This window comes from Oncorhynchus clarkii, chromosome 10 (assembly GCF_045791955.1).
Source record: "Oncorhynchus clarkii lewisi isolate Uvic-CL-2024 chromosome 10, UVic_Ocla_1.0, whole genome shotgun sequence".
NCBI lineage: Eukaryota > Metazoa > Chordata > Actinopteri > Salmoniformes > Salmonidae > Oncorhynchus > Oncorhynchus clarkii.
Window position 1 is genome coordinate 60,771,355 of NC_092156.1, and position 13,539 is coordinate 60,784,893.

The 13,539-nt window shown below is 43.3% G+C and overlaps 2 protein-coding genes across 3 annotated transcripts in view; one reads left to right on the forward strand and one right to left on the reverse strand.

Moving 5' to 3' along the window:
• On the forward strand, window positions 1-10,533 carry LOC139418889 (complexin-1-like). Its single transcript, XM_071168664.1, has 4 exons — window positions 1-215; window positions 1,094-1,211; window positions 4,944-5,122; window positions 9,304-10,533. Exons 2-4 carry the CDS (start codon window positions 1,181-1,183, stop codon window positions 9,496-9,498), a joined length of 405 nt encoding a protein of 134 aa, XP_071024765.1. The 5' UTR covers window positions 1-215; window positions 1,094-1,180; the 3' UTR covers window positions 9,499-10,533.
• Window positions 10,206-13,539, reverse strand: part of LOC139418888 (tropomodulin-1-like) — a 20,786-nt gene continuing 17,452 nt past the window's right edge. Inside the window, exon 10 of one of the 2 annotated variants that reach the window (XM_071168662.1) lies at window positions 10,206-13,204. In XM_071168662.1, coding sequence (XP_071024763.1) covers window positions 13,146-13,204 — 59 coding nt within the window. In that variant the 3' untranslated portion in view covers window positions 10,206-13,145. The remainder of the gene's footprint in view (window positions 13,205-13,539) is intronic. The other variant, XM_071168661.1, reaches the window with a different exon arrangement.

Here is a 13,539-nt window from a genome sequence, read left to right on the forward strand (position 1 = left end):
GATTACCCTCCTCTCCTCATCATCAGACAGCAACTGCAGTTCCCTCCTCTGACGCGCGTGCAGTCGTTGTGCAGAAGCCAGGAAGACGGTGGAAATACAGCAGGGATGCTCAAAGTGAGCATCTAAGGATCTCCACACCCTCTTCATTTCGCGACAACTTCCATATTTTGCCAGGATAACGTTGCTATTTTGAGAGATCCAAGGCGCTCGGAAAGGTAATCGCATGTCCCGATCGCAAGACACAAGAGATGTTGATGTTGTGGGACGAATTGGGAGCTGTCCCCCAAAAAATGGTGCTGAAATCGCTCCGCGCTCGAGAAAGGAAGTGATTTTTGCTGTTGCTTTTGTAGCTGTGTGTGGGTTCAGACAAGGTTATGTGTTGGGAATTTAAAAAATATATCTTTAAAAAAACGTGATCGTAGGCCCTATTCATTTCAAATTAGCCAGGGTTGGGATAATGATTAGCCTACTTGGGACGTCGTAGGCTACAACATGCGGTGCATTTGGGGTTTGAACCATATGACTGAATCCGGACAATTGAAAGTTTGACATTGAACGCGGATTATGGGCTCGAGGAATTGATTAGCCGTATATATTTCCCCTTGATCAAATGAACCCTGTTATAGGCATTGGTGTGCTATATCTTGTCTGGTAGCCTATGCTTACACGAGGCTGCTTCTTCCCATTTGAATTACCGTATAGGAAAGCTAATTGGCCCCATGAAACGTACTAGGCTACGCTATTGCAGGTTACCAACGTTGGGCCGGTTATTTACGACACCTGTGCCGTCAATATATAGCCTTTTCACAAAATATGTCACAAGAAAACCGCTCTAAATGTACCCTTTTCTGACCTTCACGGAGCTCTCTCCGTGGAATCCACCCCGTCAGAATAAATTCCTAAAATAGAGTGGTTTATACATTTGAGGTTAGCATTACCCGGAGGAGGTGTAGCCAACAACGCATCTTGTTTGTAAATCACAACACCATTCACTTTGCAAACTAAAAGGAGGGAGCATCCACACTGCCATTGACAGAGAAAGTTAGTTATGGGTCAATATAACCACTCAACCTCTACTGTCTTAATTTCGAAGGTTTCTTTCTTCTGGCACCTGGGCAGCATCTGTCCTGTCTGACGTGAAACTGTGAATCTGAGGGGAGGCAAGACTTAAAGCATCATCATGAATTTTGTAATGAAGGCAGCTATGGGAGGTAAGTTGATTAATGCGTTGCACCATTACCATAGTCGTGTCGGACACTCAAAGGCAATGCAGCATATACAGTACACGGGATGGGAAAGGACATTACGTGTGACATTCTTTCAATTCTATTCATTATTTCTAAGTTAATGAATAGGTATATAGTTATAAACTATAAGCTATATCCATATTATTTAGACTTATATTGTCCCTTTATTATTATATGGGTATGGACAAAACTGCTGTGGACTATATTATAAGAAATGTTAAGGTCAAACGTGATAAGTGAACACCTAGTGTAGAAAAATGTAATACTGTACATCTGTGGTACTTTTTCATCATATTTGCTGGGGTCTTCTGCATTGTTAGGGGCTTCTGCTGCACTGGCTGAGCAGCCTATGGAAAGGGTGTGTGGGAGTCGAGATTGCGAGAGGTAGCCGACATTTCTCATTGAAATGCAGGACCAACCACCAACTTCTGCATCGCCCCGTGCTCTCTCCAGTCTCCATGATACGAATCCTTAAACAAACAGTAGCATTGCCCCTTTTCACATAGCAGCATTTAAAGTGTTTGACTGTAGATGCACACAGCTATTCTGCTTTACGCTCATATAATCTGGCCTGTTATCTATTGGAATATCAACCTAGTCTTTTTTTTATTCATTTAACTCATTCAGACGTGACTAACTTCATTTCTCTTACAGTTCACTTTGAGATGCCTGTCACAAATATAATGTGGCTTGTCAGCCAATACGTTTAAACAAACAACTTGAACTAATCTGCCCCCTTTATAGACCACTTGAACAACAGAGCCTGAAGGCAGAGGAACAGTCATGACAGTAAAGCACAAAGGGATGAACTTAACCTTCTCAACAGACACATCAATGAATTAAATACACCAGTCAATAAATAATAATTAAAAAACAATCACAACGTAATCAACAACTAATTATTATTGCGTTTTAAATATATATATATGGCATGTATCCACAAATCTCATCTCTTGACTTCCATATGTCTGAACTCTTATTACGTCCCTGCACGATGTCTACGTCACCTGACAGAAAGGAAAAAAAGCAATTTCACACTGACAATCAAGCTGCAGGTAGCTGGTGACAGACGTCTGTCAGAATCCACCACACTGACTCCGTCACCCAGTGTGTTTCCCAAATGGCACCCTATTCTCTACGTATAGTACACTGCTTTTGACCAGGACCATATGGCAATAGGCTGCCATTTCAGACATTCTACCGCCGCTGGCGGTGTGCACTTGCACCCTTCCCATCATGGATAGACGTGCTGCATTCGGATTTTGGCTGGAGAGAGTTTCCACCGTTGTAAAATCCATGACGGGATGTGATCATAGAGATCAGCACTCTGGGACATTTTGTGAATACAGGCCGTGGATGCCGAAACTGTATGAGTTGGATAGAGTGCACGCTATTTTATGATAGCACATATACACTCAATGGAATCTAGGCCAAGGTGTGTCTCATTGCTGACTTGGCACAAACCTGATCAGACCAAGACCCGGCGTGCCATCATGACCGAGGCAGCAACTCAAGATTCATATGAGGAGGATCTACCATATAGTGGAGCTCAATGGGAAACATTGGAATGGAAAGGAAAAAAGGAACATTGAAACACACAAGATTATGAAAGACTAACAGCCAATCTGAAAACAACCTCTTTTTCCTCTAGCTAGCCTATTTCCCTTTTGGTGTCTGCCGATCGGAAGGGACCAGCTCTGATATTTGTAAGATCCAGTATAACGGTGGGGCTTCAGTCCACCTAGACTTCCACTGAGCCTAGGGGAGAATCAGCCATATTTCTCACCTCCAAGAAAACCTACAGTTTTATTGAGCCTGCAGGGAATCTGTCCTGCTTGTGAAGGGTACTGTACTGCCGAGGGGCAACGAACAACGCAGTGGAGGCCTATTTCCCTTTCCTCAACAGAAAATAGAACGGAGGCATCTTCAGATGCTCTTCTAGCTCGATAATTGACTGAAAGTCAAAGCTAATCTCATTATTCGAAAACACTTAGATTGTGTCAGGGAGAGGGTGCCCTCACTGCTTCCTGTATCTCCCCGACTCCCTCCCTCTGTACTGCAAAGCAAATCATTTCCCTCCGTGAGTGTGTGACCTTGAGTTCCTCCAGTGCACAGCCCAGAATCTATAAATAATGGATTCTACCCCAGCAATGTCAAAACGGTAGAGACAGTAGAACTGTAAAAGCCGAGGAGTGGGATGACGGGGGAGGATGAAGAGGAGGAGGACGGAGAGGAGGGGGAGGAGGGAGAGCAAGATGGTTTATGAGACGACGCACAGTTACACAGTTTCATAAAAAGGGCCCTCTTTAATCCTTAATCTAATGTGCCCGACCACATAAAACACTTCTTCCTCTTCAAAGCACATGATGTTCAATGAAACAGAAAACACACAATGCAGTCATCATCAGAACACGCCACCAAGACCCAGAGCTGGCTATTTATAACTACTGCTCATATCAACTCACAATACAAACTCAGAGAGAGACACAGAGAGACACAGAGAGAGAGAGAGACAGGGAGAGAGAGAGACAGAGCGAGAGAGAGAGGGGGGGGGGGGGGGGTGATGCTGCCTATTACTAAGCACAGCTTTTTAGCACTGCCGATACTAACCTGGACTGGATATAGCCTGGTTAAACCAGATGGAACACTCTGCCGAGTGTGCTCCCCAGTGAGTGTATGGTGTTCAGTTTGGTTTAACCAGGCTATATAACCTGGATTCTATCTGATCAGGGAGAGAATGTAGATTTACAGTCAGCTCTATAAGCCCTGACCGACCATCTACAAGAGCAGCAGTCTCCCTTTTCTCCCTCCCTCTCCCTCTCCCTCTCTCTCTCTCTCTCTCTCTCTCTCTCTCTCTCTCTCTCTCTCTCTCTCTCTCTCTCTCTCTCTCTCTCTCCCCGTTTTGCTGCAGTTCTTTTTTATGCTGATGAGCAAGAAAAGGAAAAAAAACAGACTAGCAGCTCGCTCCAGGGACACAGCAGTCTCCTGGAATTCCCTCTTTCTAGCTCTCTCTCTCTCTCTTTCTCTCTCCCCCTCCCTCTCTCGCATGACCAAGCATGCAGTCGTGAGGCACAGCCGGGCAATACCTCGGACTGTAACGGTTCTGCTCATTTGGCGGAACGCTTGCGACTGTGACGTAACATTTTTTTCCCCCCCTGACATTCAGCATTCCTCTGCGTTGAAAAAAAACAAATCTTGTGTTACGAATGAATGGATCCACAGGAGAACACGACATAGTTTCTCATTATATGAGGAACACCGAAACAGTTACATATTCTGTGCTGGGGGAAAAAAATGACAAGAGTGCTACCTCCTTTAGTCCTGGGACCATGTTCTTGTCCATGTCCCAGTAATCAAAAAAAAATAAAAAAACTTGAAAGTGACAACATCACTGATTGTAAGTCGATTGACAGTTGCTCTGGATAATGTGTCTGTGACTAAAAATGTGTGTAAATGTGGTCTGTTTGGGCCTACTCTACAATATGACAGTCTACGTTAAAAGTAAGTAAGCAAGCCTGTCTGACAGTTGTCAATGGCCGTGTCCGAGAGCGTCAAACCATGATGCATTGTGGGTAAATGGCGACTGACTGATCTACAAAATAATAATGGGTAGTTGTTTATGATGCAAGGTGATTTGTCAGTCAGTCTGCGGTCGGCTGCACTGTCGAACAAGCCCTTTGTCTCTGTGTCACCCAGGGGGGCCACCTGATGTGGGCAAGATGATGGGAGGAGACAAAGAGGAGCCCGACCCCGATGCAGAGAAGAAAGAGGAAGAAAGACAAGAGGCTCTGAGGCAGCAGGAGGAGGAGAGGAAAGACAAATATGCAAAGATGGAGGTGGAAAGGGAGTCAATGCGACAAGGCATCAGAGACAAGGTAAATGAAATGATAAACAATACATGTGACGTTGAACAGTTATACACACTACCTTTCTATCAACTGGCAATTTTAGTTCATGTTGGGCCCCAAGTTTTTTCTTCACCTCTTGACCTGAGCTGGAAAAACTCCCGGGCCCTAGTTCTTATTGAAAAATAAGAATGATGAAAAAATCAAGTAAATTCACAAGGCCTATTTCACCCATACTCTATCAAGATGTTACAACACACAGCTTTGACCTAGTAAAGTAGCTTTGTTGGCTTATTGCACTTGTGGGCAGGTTGCTTAGGAGTCAAACCTTCTCAAACAGCCTAAATGCACAAAGAAAAAAAACATTGGAATTACTGTAAGGGAAGTGAAAATGAGTTTGGCCTGACGTTTGGCCCGACGGTATAGAGCTGCTAGCTATCCTGTTTCCACACTGGCAGAGGCCCCAGTGAGAGCAGGGGTCAGCTAATGGAGCTGCAGTCGAGGCCACTGTTCACTCGCTTGACAGCATCGGGAGGACACTGGAGGATGCGTTCTTCTAAGACCTTGTTTTTTGGCTGCCCTCCAACGAAACCATTTTCCCTTTTCATGGCACCCCCCCCCCCATTTTTTGGGAAGTTTAGCACAGATTGTTTTCACTTTTAAAAACGTTTCATACACGACGCGGCTCGCTCGAGGCGCTCAGCAAAAAATTGAAGCTCATTTTTAAATGAAAGAAAAGAGAAACTATTGTAAAATAATATTTAGGCCACCGGAAGGACTACATTTCCCATGATGCAACGTATTTAAAGCGGTGCTCCTCTTCAGCTGCCTAATGCACTGCTGCTGCATGGTTGCTAGCGGAGGTTGCTATGTAACCACTAGCCACCACAGTGCAGGAAGATAACAGCTAGGGAATAGAGACTCTGAAAAGCAGAACGGCAGAGGCAGCCAAAGACAGGATGACCTCAGCCTTCCAGCCCCCTCCCCCCTATCCTCCATCCTTCCCCATCTCACCTCTCTCTCCTCTCCCTCATCCTCAAGGTCGCGCTCTCTCCTGAATTCTCTCAACGGACTATGATATCAAGGTTGATGTCAGCTTGGTAGCACTGGCCTACACTCTTAGAAAAAGGGTTCCAAACGGGTTCTTTGGTTGTCCCGATAAGAGAACCCTTTTTGGTTCCACGTCGAACTCTTTTGGGTTCCATGTAGAACCCTCTGTGGAAAGGGTTCTACATGGAACTCAAAAGGGTTCTACCTAGAACCTAAAGGGTTCTACCTGAAACCAAGAAGGGTTCTTTAAAGTGTTCTCCTATGGGGACAGCCAAAGAACCTAGATGGCACCTTTTTTTTCCCTATGAGTGTAGTAAAACACAAATAAAGACATATTTCTAAGAGACTGGGAGAGGCAGAGGAGAAGAGTTGTAACAGCTCTGTTTTTGGAAGGAATAACAAAAATGCATATTTTTTTTGACAGATCCTAAAAATAACCCAAAAAGCACAAGGGCGCTAGTAACAGCTGTGCACAATATGTCAGAGGAAGGAGAGTTGGGTTTCTGTTCTGAGAGATGCATTAATTAGCACAGATTTGTGTTTTCACCCTCTCTGTCACACACACACCACACACACGCACAAAACTCTCTCTTACTTCCAACAGAGTGGGTGACATCACATCTCCAAGTTTCTGTTATTCAAGTTCGAAAATAGATTTTTTGTAACATATTATTACGTAGGTCTACCGTACAACAATGGCTCACACCACATTTGGTATTGAATCCTATCCTCAATGTCCTGTAATATATAGCCCTGGAATAGCCCTTATCCAGGGTTCCTCACAGGGTGTGCAGTTTGGTGCAGTAATACACCTAAATCAAATAATCGAGGTCTTCAGTCTGGACCTTGGCTAGCTGAATCAGGTGTGTTACTGCAGGGTTGGAACGAAAGCCTACACTTCCCTCCCAGTAGTTTGTTCAAAAAACCTTCGGCGGATTGGCAGAAGATGATCCAAAAACAACATTCTGCTTGCGCAGTAAAGAGAGCGAGTTTTAATACATCTTTTCCATTTTTGAGTTTCTTTTAGTTGCACAAGATGACATGCCACGCATTCTCCTAGCACAGTGAGAGCACAATGACTGTTATTTTGGTCTAACCCCAGAGGCCTGTTCCAGTCAGTGACTTTGATTGAATTACAGCTAACATGCAATCAGCATCGAGGTCACAGACCCCAGTAACGTGAGTGGTAACATTACAGCATTAGAACAGAATGGGTGTGTTCGTGCGGTAAGCCTAACGAAGCCGGTTGTAGACAAAAGTCGGGCGAGTCAAGTCGGGGGGGGGGGGGGGGGGGGGGGGGGGGGGTGCATCTGCGATAGCCCGAAAGTCGGACAACTGTAGTGGTTTTTCAACTGCAAGGCAAATATCAACATTGCAGTGTCAACGTTGTTGCTATTGTTTGTTTCTTTTTTTCTGTATAAATGTCGAAATAATATACCCCCATATCACACACACGCACACTGAAAACATCATGTTTGCACAATGAATTGGTTAGAGAGCGGTCTCAAATATCACTTTCATTTATATCCCATGTAGCTTTAGAAATCCTGGCAAAGTGTGTTCCTGTTTCAGTCAAATTTTGGGCCACGTTCACGCGGGTTAAAAACAAAAAACACCCTAGTGATTGGTTGACAAATAGTGCCTCCCACAATGCAGGTGATGAATGCGTGGTGCAGTTGGTGAGAAGGTGACCTCATAAAAAACTACATGAGCTTTTACCAGTAGCTGAGGAAGCCAAGCCAGTAAACAAAAAAAAAAACATATTACAACAGATGTGATAATTGCGTTGTTTGCTCTCTAACCCATTCGATCATACGCCACCGGGATCATACGCCACCGGGATCATACGCCACCGGGATCATACGCCACCGGGATCATACGCCACCGGGATCATACGCCACCGGGATATGCAATCAGGTCGTGACAACAAAAAGACAAGTCACTCAGTGGCGGAATAAATTCAACTACACAAATACGCTTGTTTCATCAACAAAATCTGTCCAGTGAAGAAGCCCACAAAGCAAATATTACATACACACAGTTATCTCCCGCTGTTTGTCTCCTGCACACACACAGTTATCTCCTGCAGCATGGTCAAGCAAGTTCATGTTTGACAGTTTACTAAACAACTACTGATTTAGAACCACAAGAGTTACAGCAAGTCAGCACAAAGACAACAGGAACTCAGCTATTCCAGCCCCATTTCAACGTAAACAACATCATGTGGCTGTCCATAGTACTGATTTCTGTGTGTGTGTGTCTGTGTGTGCGTGCACAAGTAAAACCCTTTTTAAAATTATTACTCACCTTTCTTGTAGACTAGTTGAACACCAATGCCATCATCCTCTCTTTGATGTTGGCAAACCGGTCTATGGCTCTGTCATATAGCACACTTTTAGTTTTTGTTGTCATGGGCTACATAGCTAAAATGCTTGCTAGCCTGACTTCCTCTCATGGGCAACAATGAACCAGCTAAGTTAGCTCGCTAGTTAGACTACTAGGCTACATCTCGACTCATATTGAACTTCAATCATCTCAGGCCAGTGGTACAACATTAATTTATGGTTAGATTTGAATCGCCTTAATAATTATTGGCCTGTGCAGAGAATTAAGTGAAAACCACAAGTCAAAATCCCCATCTCCATCCATGGCTTAGGAAAGGGCCAATTTAGCAAGCTAGCTACTGCAGGACATCAACACAAGCAGACCAGAAACAGACACGTTTATCTGAAAATTGTGTTTTTTGATTGGTCTGAAGCCAAATTCAAACTGGCCTCTCTTGCAGGGTGTTTCGCTGCACTAGGATAACCCACAGTTGAGCTCAGCTCAAAGCTGATTAGCTAATTATTTTATAATTGTTTGATCAAGGGTGGCCAAATGCTTGCTGGCATCAATCAATCAACTTATACAAAGACAACATGTTATACTCTTTTGGTCCAGACAGTATCGGATACATGGAATACACATACTGAGACAGTCATTAAAAGAGGGAGACAATTCCTGTCTCACTCCCCACCTCCCTCCTAACCACGTGGCGTTCATAAGAAGTGTATTTTCGGGGGTTAATGTTATTATAACGTTGCACTCCGTTTTCTCCTGAGGGCAGTCTGACACAATAATATTAACGTTACCATAATGCTAGTATCATGTTGTTTTTCCAGTACGGAATTAAGAAGAGGGAGGAGGCTGAGGCCGAGGCCCAGGCTGCTATGGAGCAGTCTGCAGAGGGCAGTCTGACCCGTCCCAAATCGTCCGTGCCCAAGGGCTGCGGAGACGATGATGACGAAGAGGAAAGCATCATGGACACGGTCATGAAATACCTCCCTGGTCCTCTCCAAGACATGTTGAAGAAGTAGCCGAGCAAAAACGTTGTTGGGAGTTACATTAGGTTGTTACGGTACCTTCTAGGTGAGAGTTTTAGATTACTTTTCTGCCCCCCTGCAGCGGAGAGTTAGCACCGGAAATTAACATTAAAAAAACATTCCTCGCTTCACCTGTTTTAGGTTGGTTGGAAAAAATGATACATGAAAAATAATCGTACCGTGCGTCTGTCTAAAAACAAAAACATCAGAGAATAACACTATAAGCCATATTTTATCTTTATAGGACGTTTGAAGAATCATATCATGATGTTAGGGTAATGTTTGGTTTTGTCTATGAGGTTTATGTGAAAATGTTTGCACACACGTAAGTACGTATATATGTCCACATACTGTGTCGTCATGTCTTGCCCGGTGTAGCCATATGGTCATGGCGTAGGTCTAAACTCAATTTTATATTCAAATTCTGTGTACCTTATGTCTTTGCATGCTATTTTGTCAAGTCAAGTTGTGAATATGTACAATATCCTTTTTTTCCTCTCTTAGTCACGCAAAAATATATGGCAATAACTCTGATTTTGAATGTGGTTAAATTATCATAAGGTATGATGTAATAATGGTTATAAAATGCATTCAGGAATTTCATTTACAGTTTTTGGACGGGGAGGATAACCATGGTGTAGCAGTGCCACTTAAAACATTATGCTTCGACATTAAACCGGAATTAAACAACAACGCTATCAGGATTTGCTATAACATTTATTTCTTTTTAATCATGATTTCTAAAGCTATTACAAAATCTGTGACGACTGGAGGGCTAGCTTTTCCATCACCTGAATAAAAAGGGAAATTGCTGTTTTCCCACTGGACTGCCAGAAGGTTGGTCAAAGTCGGGAATTTGCGAAGAACTGTTAAAGAATGAGGAGGGTAATAATGCTTGATAATTCTGTTGTAATTGGTTGTGGGTTGGTTGTAAGAATGTTATGTTGGTAATCAGAATGGAATGCTATCAGCAATAAAGGACCATCATGTATGTTCTGCTTGAGAATGAATAAAACTGGTTCACAGACACAATGGGTTTTTTTTTCTTCTCCCAATGCTGTGGGAGGTATGTATTTTCTTTAGATAAATTAAACACATTATTTGAGAGGGATAGGTTACTTTACAATAAATATTAACATAGGATGCAACTAAAAAAAGTTATCAATATTTGGGTATTCTTAGCAGGAAATATCAAGTCCGCCACCAATCCAAACGGACCAAAGCTTCTTACTTTGGCAGCAGCTGTTGATCCCGTCATGGCACAAGTCTCATTGGGGGTCTGGCTGACTGGAATTATGTAGTTCTCTCAACCTTCCCCTAGAGGGCGGTGTTATAATTCTCAACCTCCCCCAGAGGGCGGTGTTATTCGTGGTTTGGTGCATAGGCCCAGAAGCGTAAAAACAGTACAAATATCACAGTACACAATACTTTCAACCCGATTTATCCATGAACAAAAAAACAACAATAATGTGAACTATCTAACAAAAACATACTCAATACTCAAGCAAATACTGTAGAGAAGAAACAACAGCCAGGCTAGGGCAAGGAGAACACAGTCATATTCAGCAGTAGTTCATACGGGGATGGGTTGTTGTACACACCATAGTTGTCCCTTTTGACCATACAGTAATATACCTAATCAGGAGCGTGATGCTCTTTGAATCTGAGGGGGCACGTAATCCCCCTCATCCATCCTTCATCCAATATAATATATATTGTTTATTTTACATGGATTTAATGATAGGATATTGAATTTAGTCATCAGTGCTCCCCTGACACCCGGCCACATAGCAACAATACCCGAAGGAGTGTTCATTAAGGAATAATCTCATAGGACCTTACAACAGGCAGGAAAAGTTGTTTGTCTTCATGCTTTTTCTTGGGCTTTGATAGGCTACAGTGATGACAGTGAATTCTTAGTTTGCACACTTTTTGGGTTGCAGACTCATTCAACTAAGAGCATTTCTACCAGTGTAACTGGAAAAAGGGGAGGGGGGAATGCTGCAACTCCCTTTACTGTGTAACTCAAGTAATAATTTAACATAATCGATCATAACTTGCCATGATGACAAGTCATCACATCTGCCGGGTGTAAGTACTGATTCAGTCAACCCACCCTCATAGAGACAGCCACTAAGAGATGGTCCTAGATCAGTTTGTCCATCAGTGACCAATACACTTGTGAACAAACTTCTAATATACACTGAGTGTACAAAATATTAGGAACACCTTCCTTATGAGTTTGACCCCCTTTGGCCCTCAGAACAGCCTCAATCGGTCTGGGCGTGGACTCTACAAGGTGTCGAAAGCGTTCCACAGGGATGCTGGCCCATGTTGACTCCAATATTTCCCATAGTTGTGTCAAGTTGGCTTGATGTCCTTTGGGTGGTACACAAGGGAAACTGTTGAGCGTGAAAACCCCAGCAGCGTTGCAGTTCTTGACACACTCAAACCGGTACACCTGGCACCTACTACCATACCCCGTTCAAAGGCACTTAAATCTTTTGTCTTGCCCATTCACCCTCTGAATGGTACACATACACAATCCACGTCTCAATTGTCTCAAGGCTTCAAAATCCTTACTTAACCTGTCTCCACCCCTTCATCTACACTGATCTGAAGTGGATTTAACAAGTGGCATCAATAAAGGATCGTAGCAGATATCGACTTCGTCACAAAACTGATCTAGAACCAACGCTTAGTAGCAACCTCTCTCTGTGTAAGGTTTGTCTGAGAAGACTTAAACTGACTTGAGATCAGTAATACTACAGAATTTACACAATAGCGGACAAACTGATCTAGGACCAGCTTCTAGTGGCTGTCTCCATGGGGTAAACTTGGACAAACAAACAACTTTACACCCCAAAGTGTTTTTAAATCTGCAACAATTCCTCTGAACATAGCTTCTATGTAACCGTTATGTGCCTTTGCTTACAGACAGTGTGAGTTGCAGACTAAAAACGTATCTTATATGAACCTCACACTGAAAAACATTACGTTAAGTGGTTGCGAAATGCTGAAATACATAATGTGGTACTAACGTCATAACCAAGTTAAGTCATTTACATTTGAGTCATTTAGAAGACGCTCTTATCCAGAGTGACTTACTGGAGCAATTAGGGTGAAGTGCCTTGCTCAAGGGCAAATTGGCAGATTTTCCCCCACCTAGTCGGCTCAGGGATTTGAACCAGCGACCTTTCGGTTACTGGCCCAACGCTCTTAACCACTAGGCTACCTGTTGCCCATGGCACGTGGTACAATATACATTATGGTTGTAACACCATTTAATCTTCCACCACCACAAGTTCATCTCCAGTAAACAAACTAACAACAAAATAAATACTTTCTGAATAGGTGGGCGGCTTCTCTATGTCACAATTACCAGATAATATAATTACCGAAGATATCTAAACCAATATCAGTAGAAAACTGTGAGAGGAACAATAGTACAATAGTAGATCAACTCCATGCCACAGTAGGAACAAGGTTTGCCAACGGCCCTGACTTTCGAATTGGAACGATTTCGGTCATCGCGGAGGGGTCGAGGTTAGGGTTGGGGCAAGCAGGGGTTGATGGGATATCTGTCGGAGGGCGTCTGGCTGAATACGGGGCTGGGCGGGGCCGGGCAGCGCCTGGCGGCGCTACACGCTTGTCCGACACTTGGGGAAGATGGGACCGCCTTCAAGCCTTCTCTTTCTTACTGTTGTCAGAGAAGAAAAAATAGAAGTTAGACCAACTATTAAAACATATCAGTACCTTCTGTGTCTTCGGTAAAATCACGTTTTATTCAAACACAACAAATACTTGACTCAAAGGAATGGCAATGAAGGAAGAGTTTGAAGTAAGAAAATCAGCTTGAAAGAAAGCAGAAAAAAACCTGTTCCAAAGGTTTGTAAAGAGGCAGTTTAGAATAAAATAGCTCTAACTGCAAAAAGCCCTTAAGCAATCAGTCCTACAGTGAAGACCCACTTAAGAACTCAAGAGCTACTGTAGAAAGATTGCCAGATCTGCCACTGTTGGGAAGAGAAGAGATGA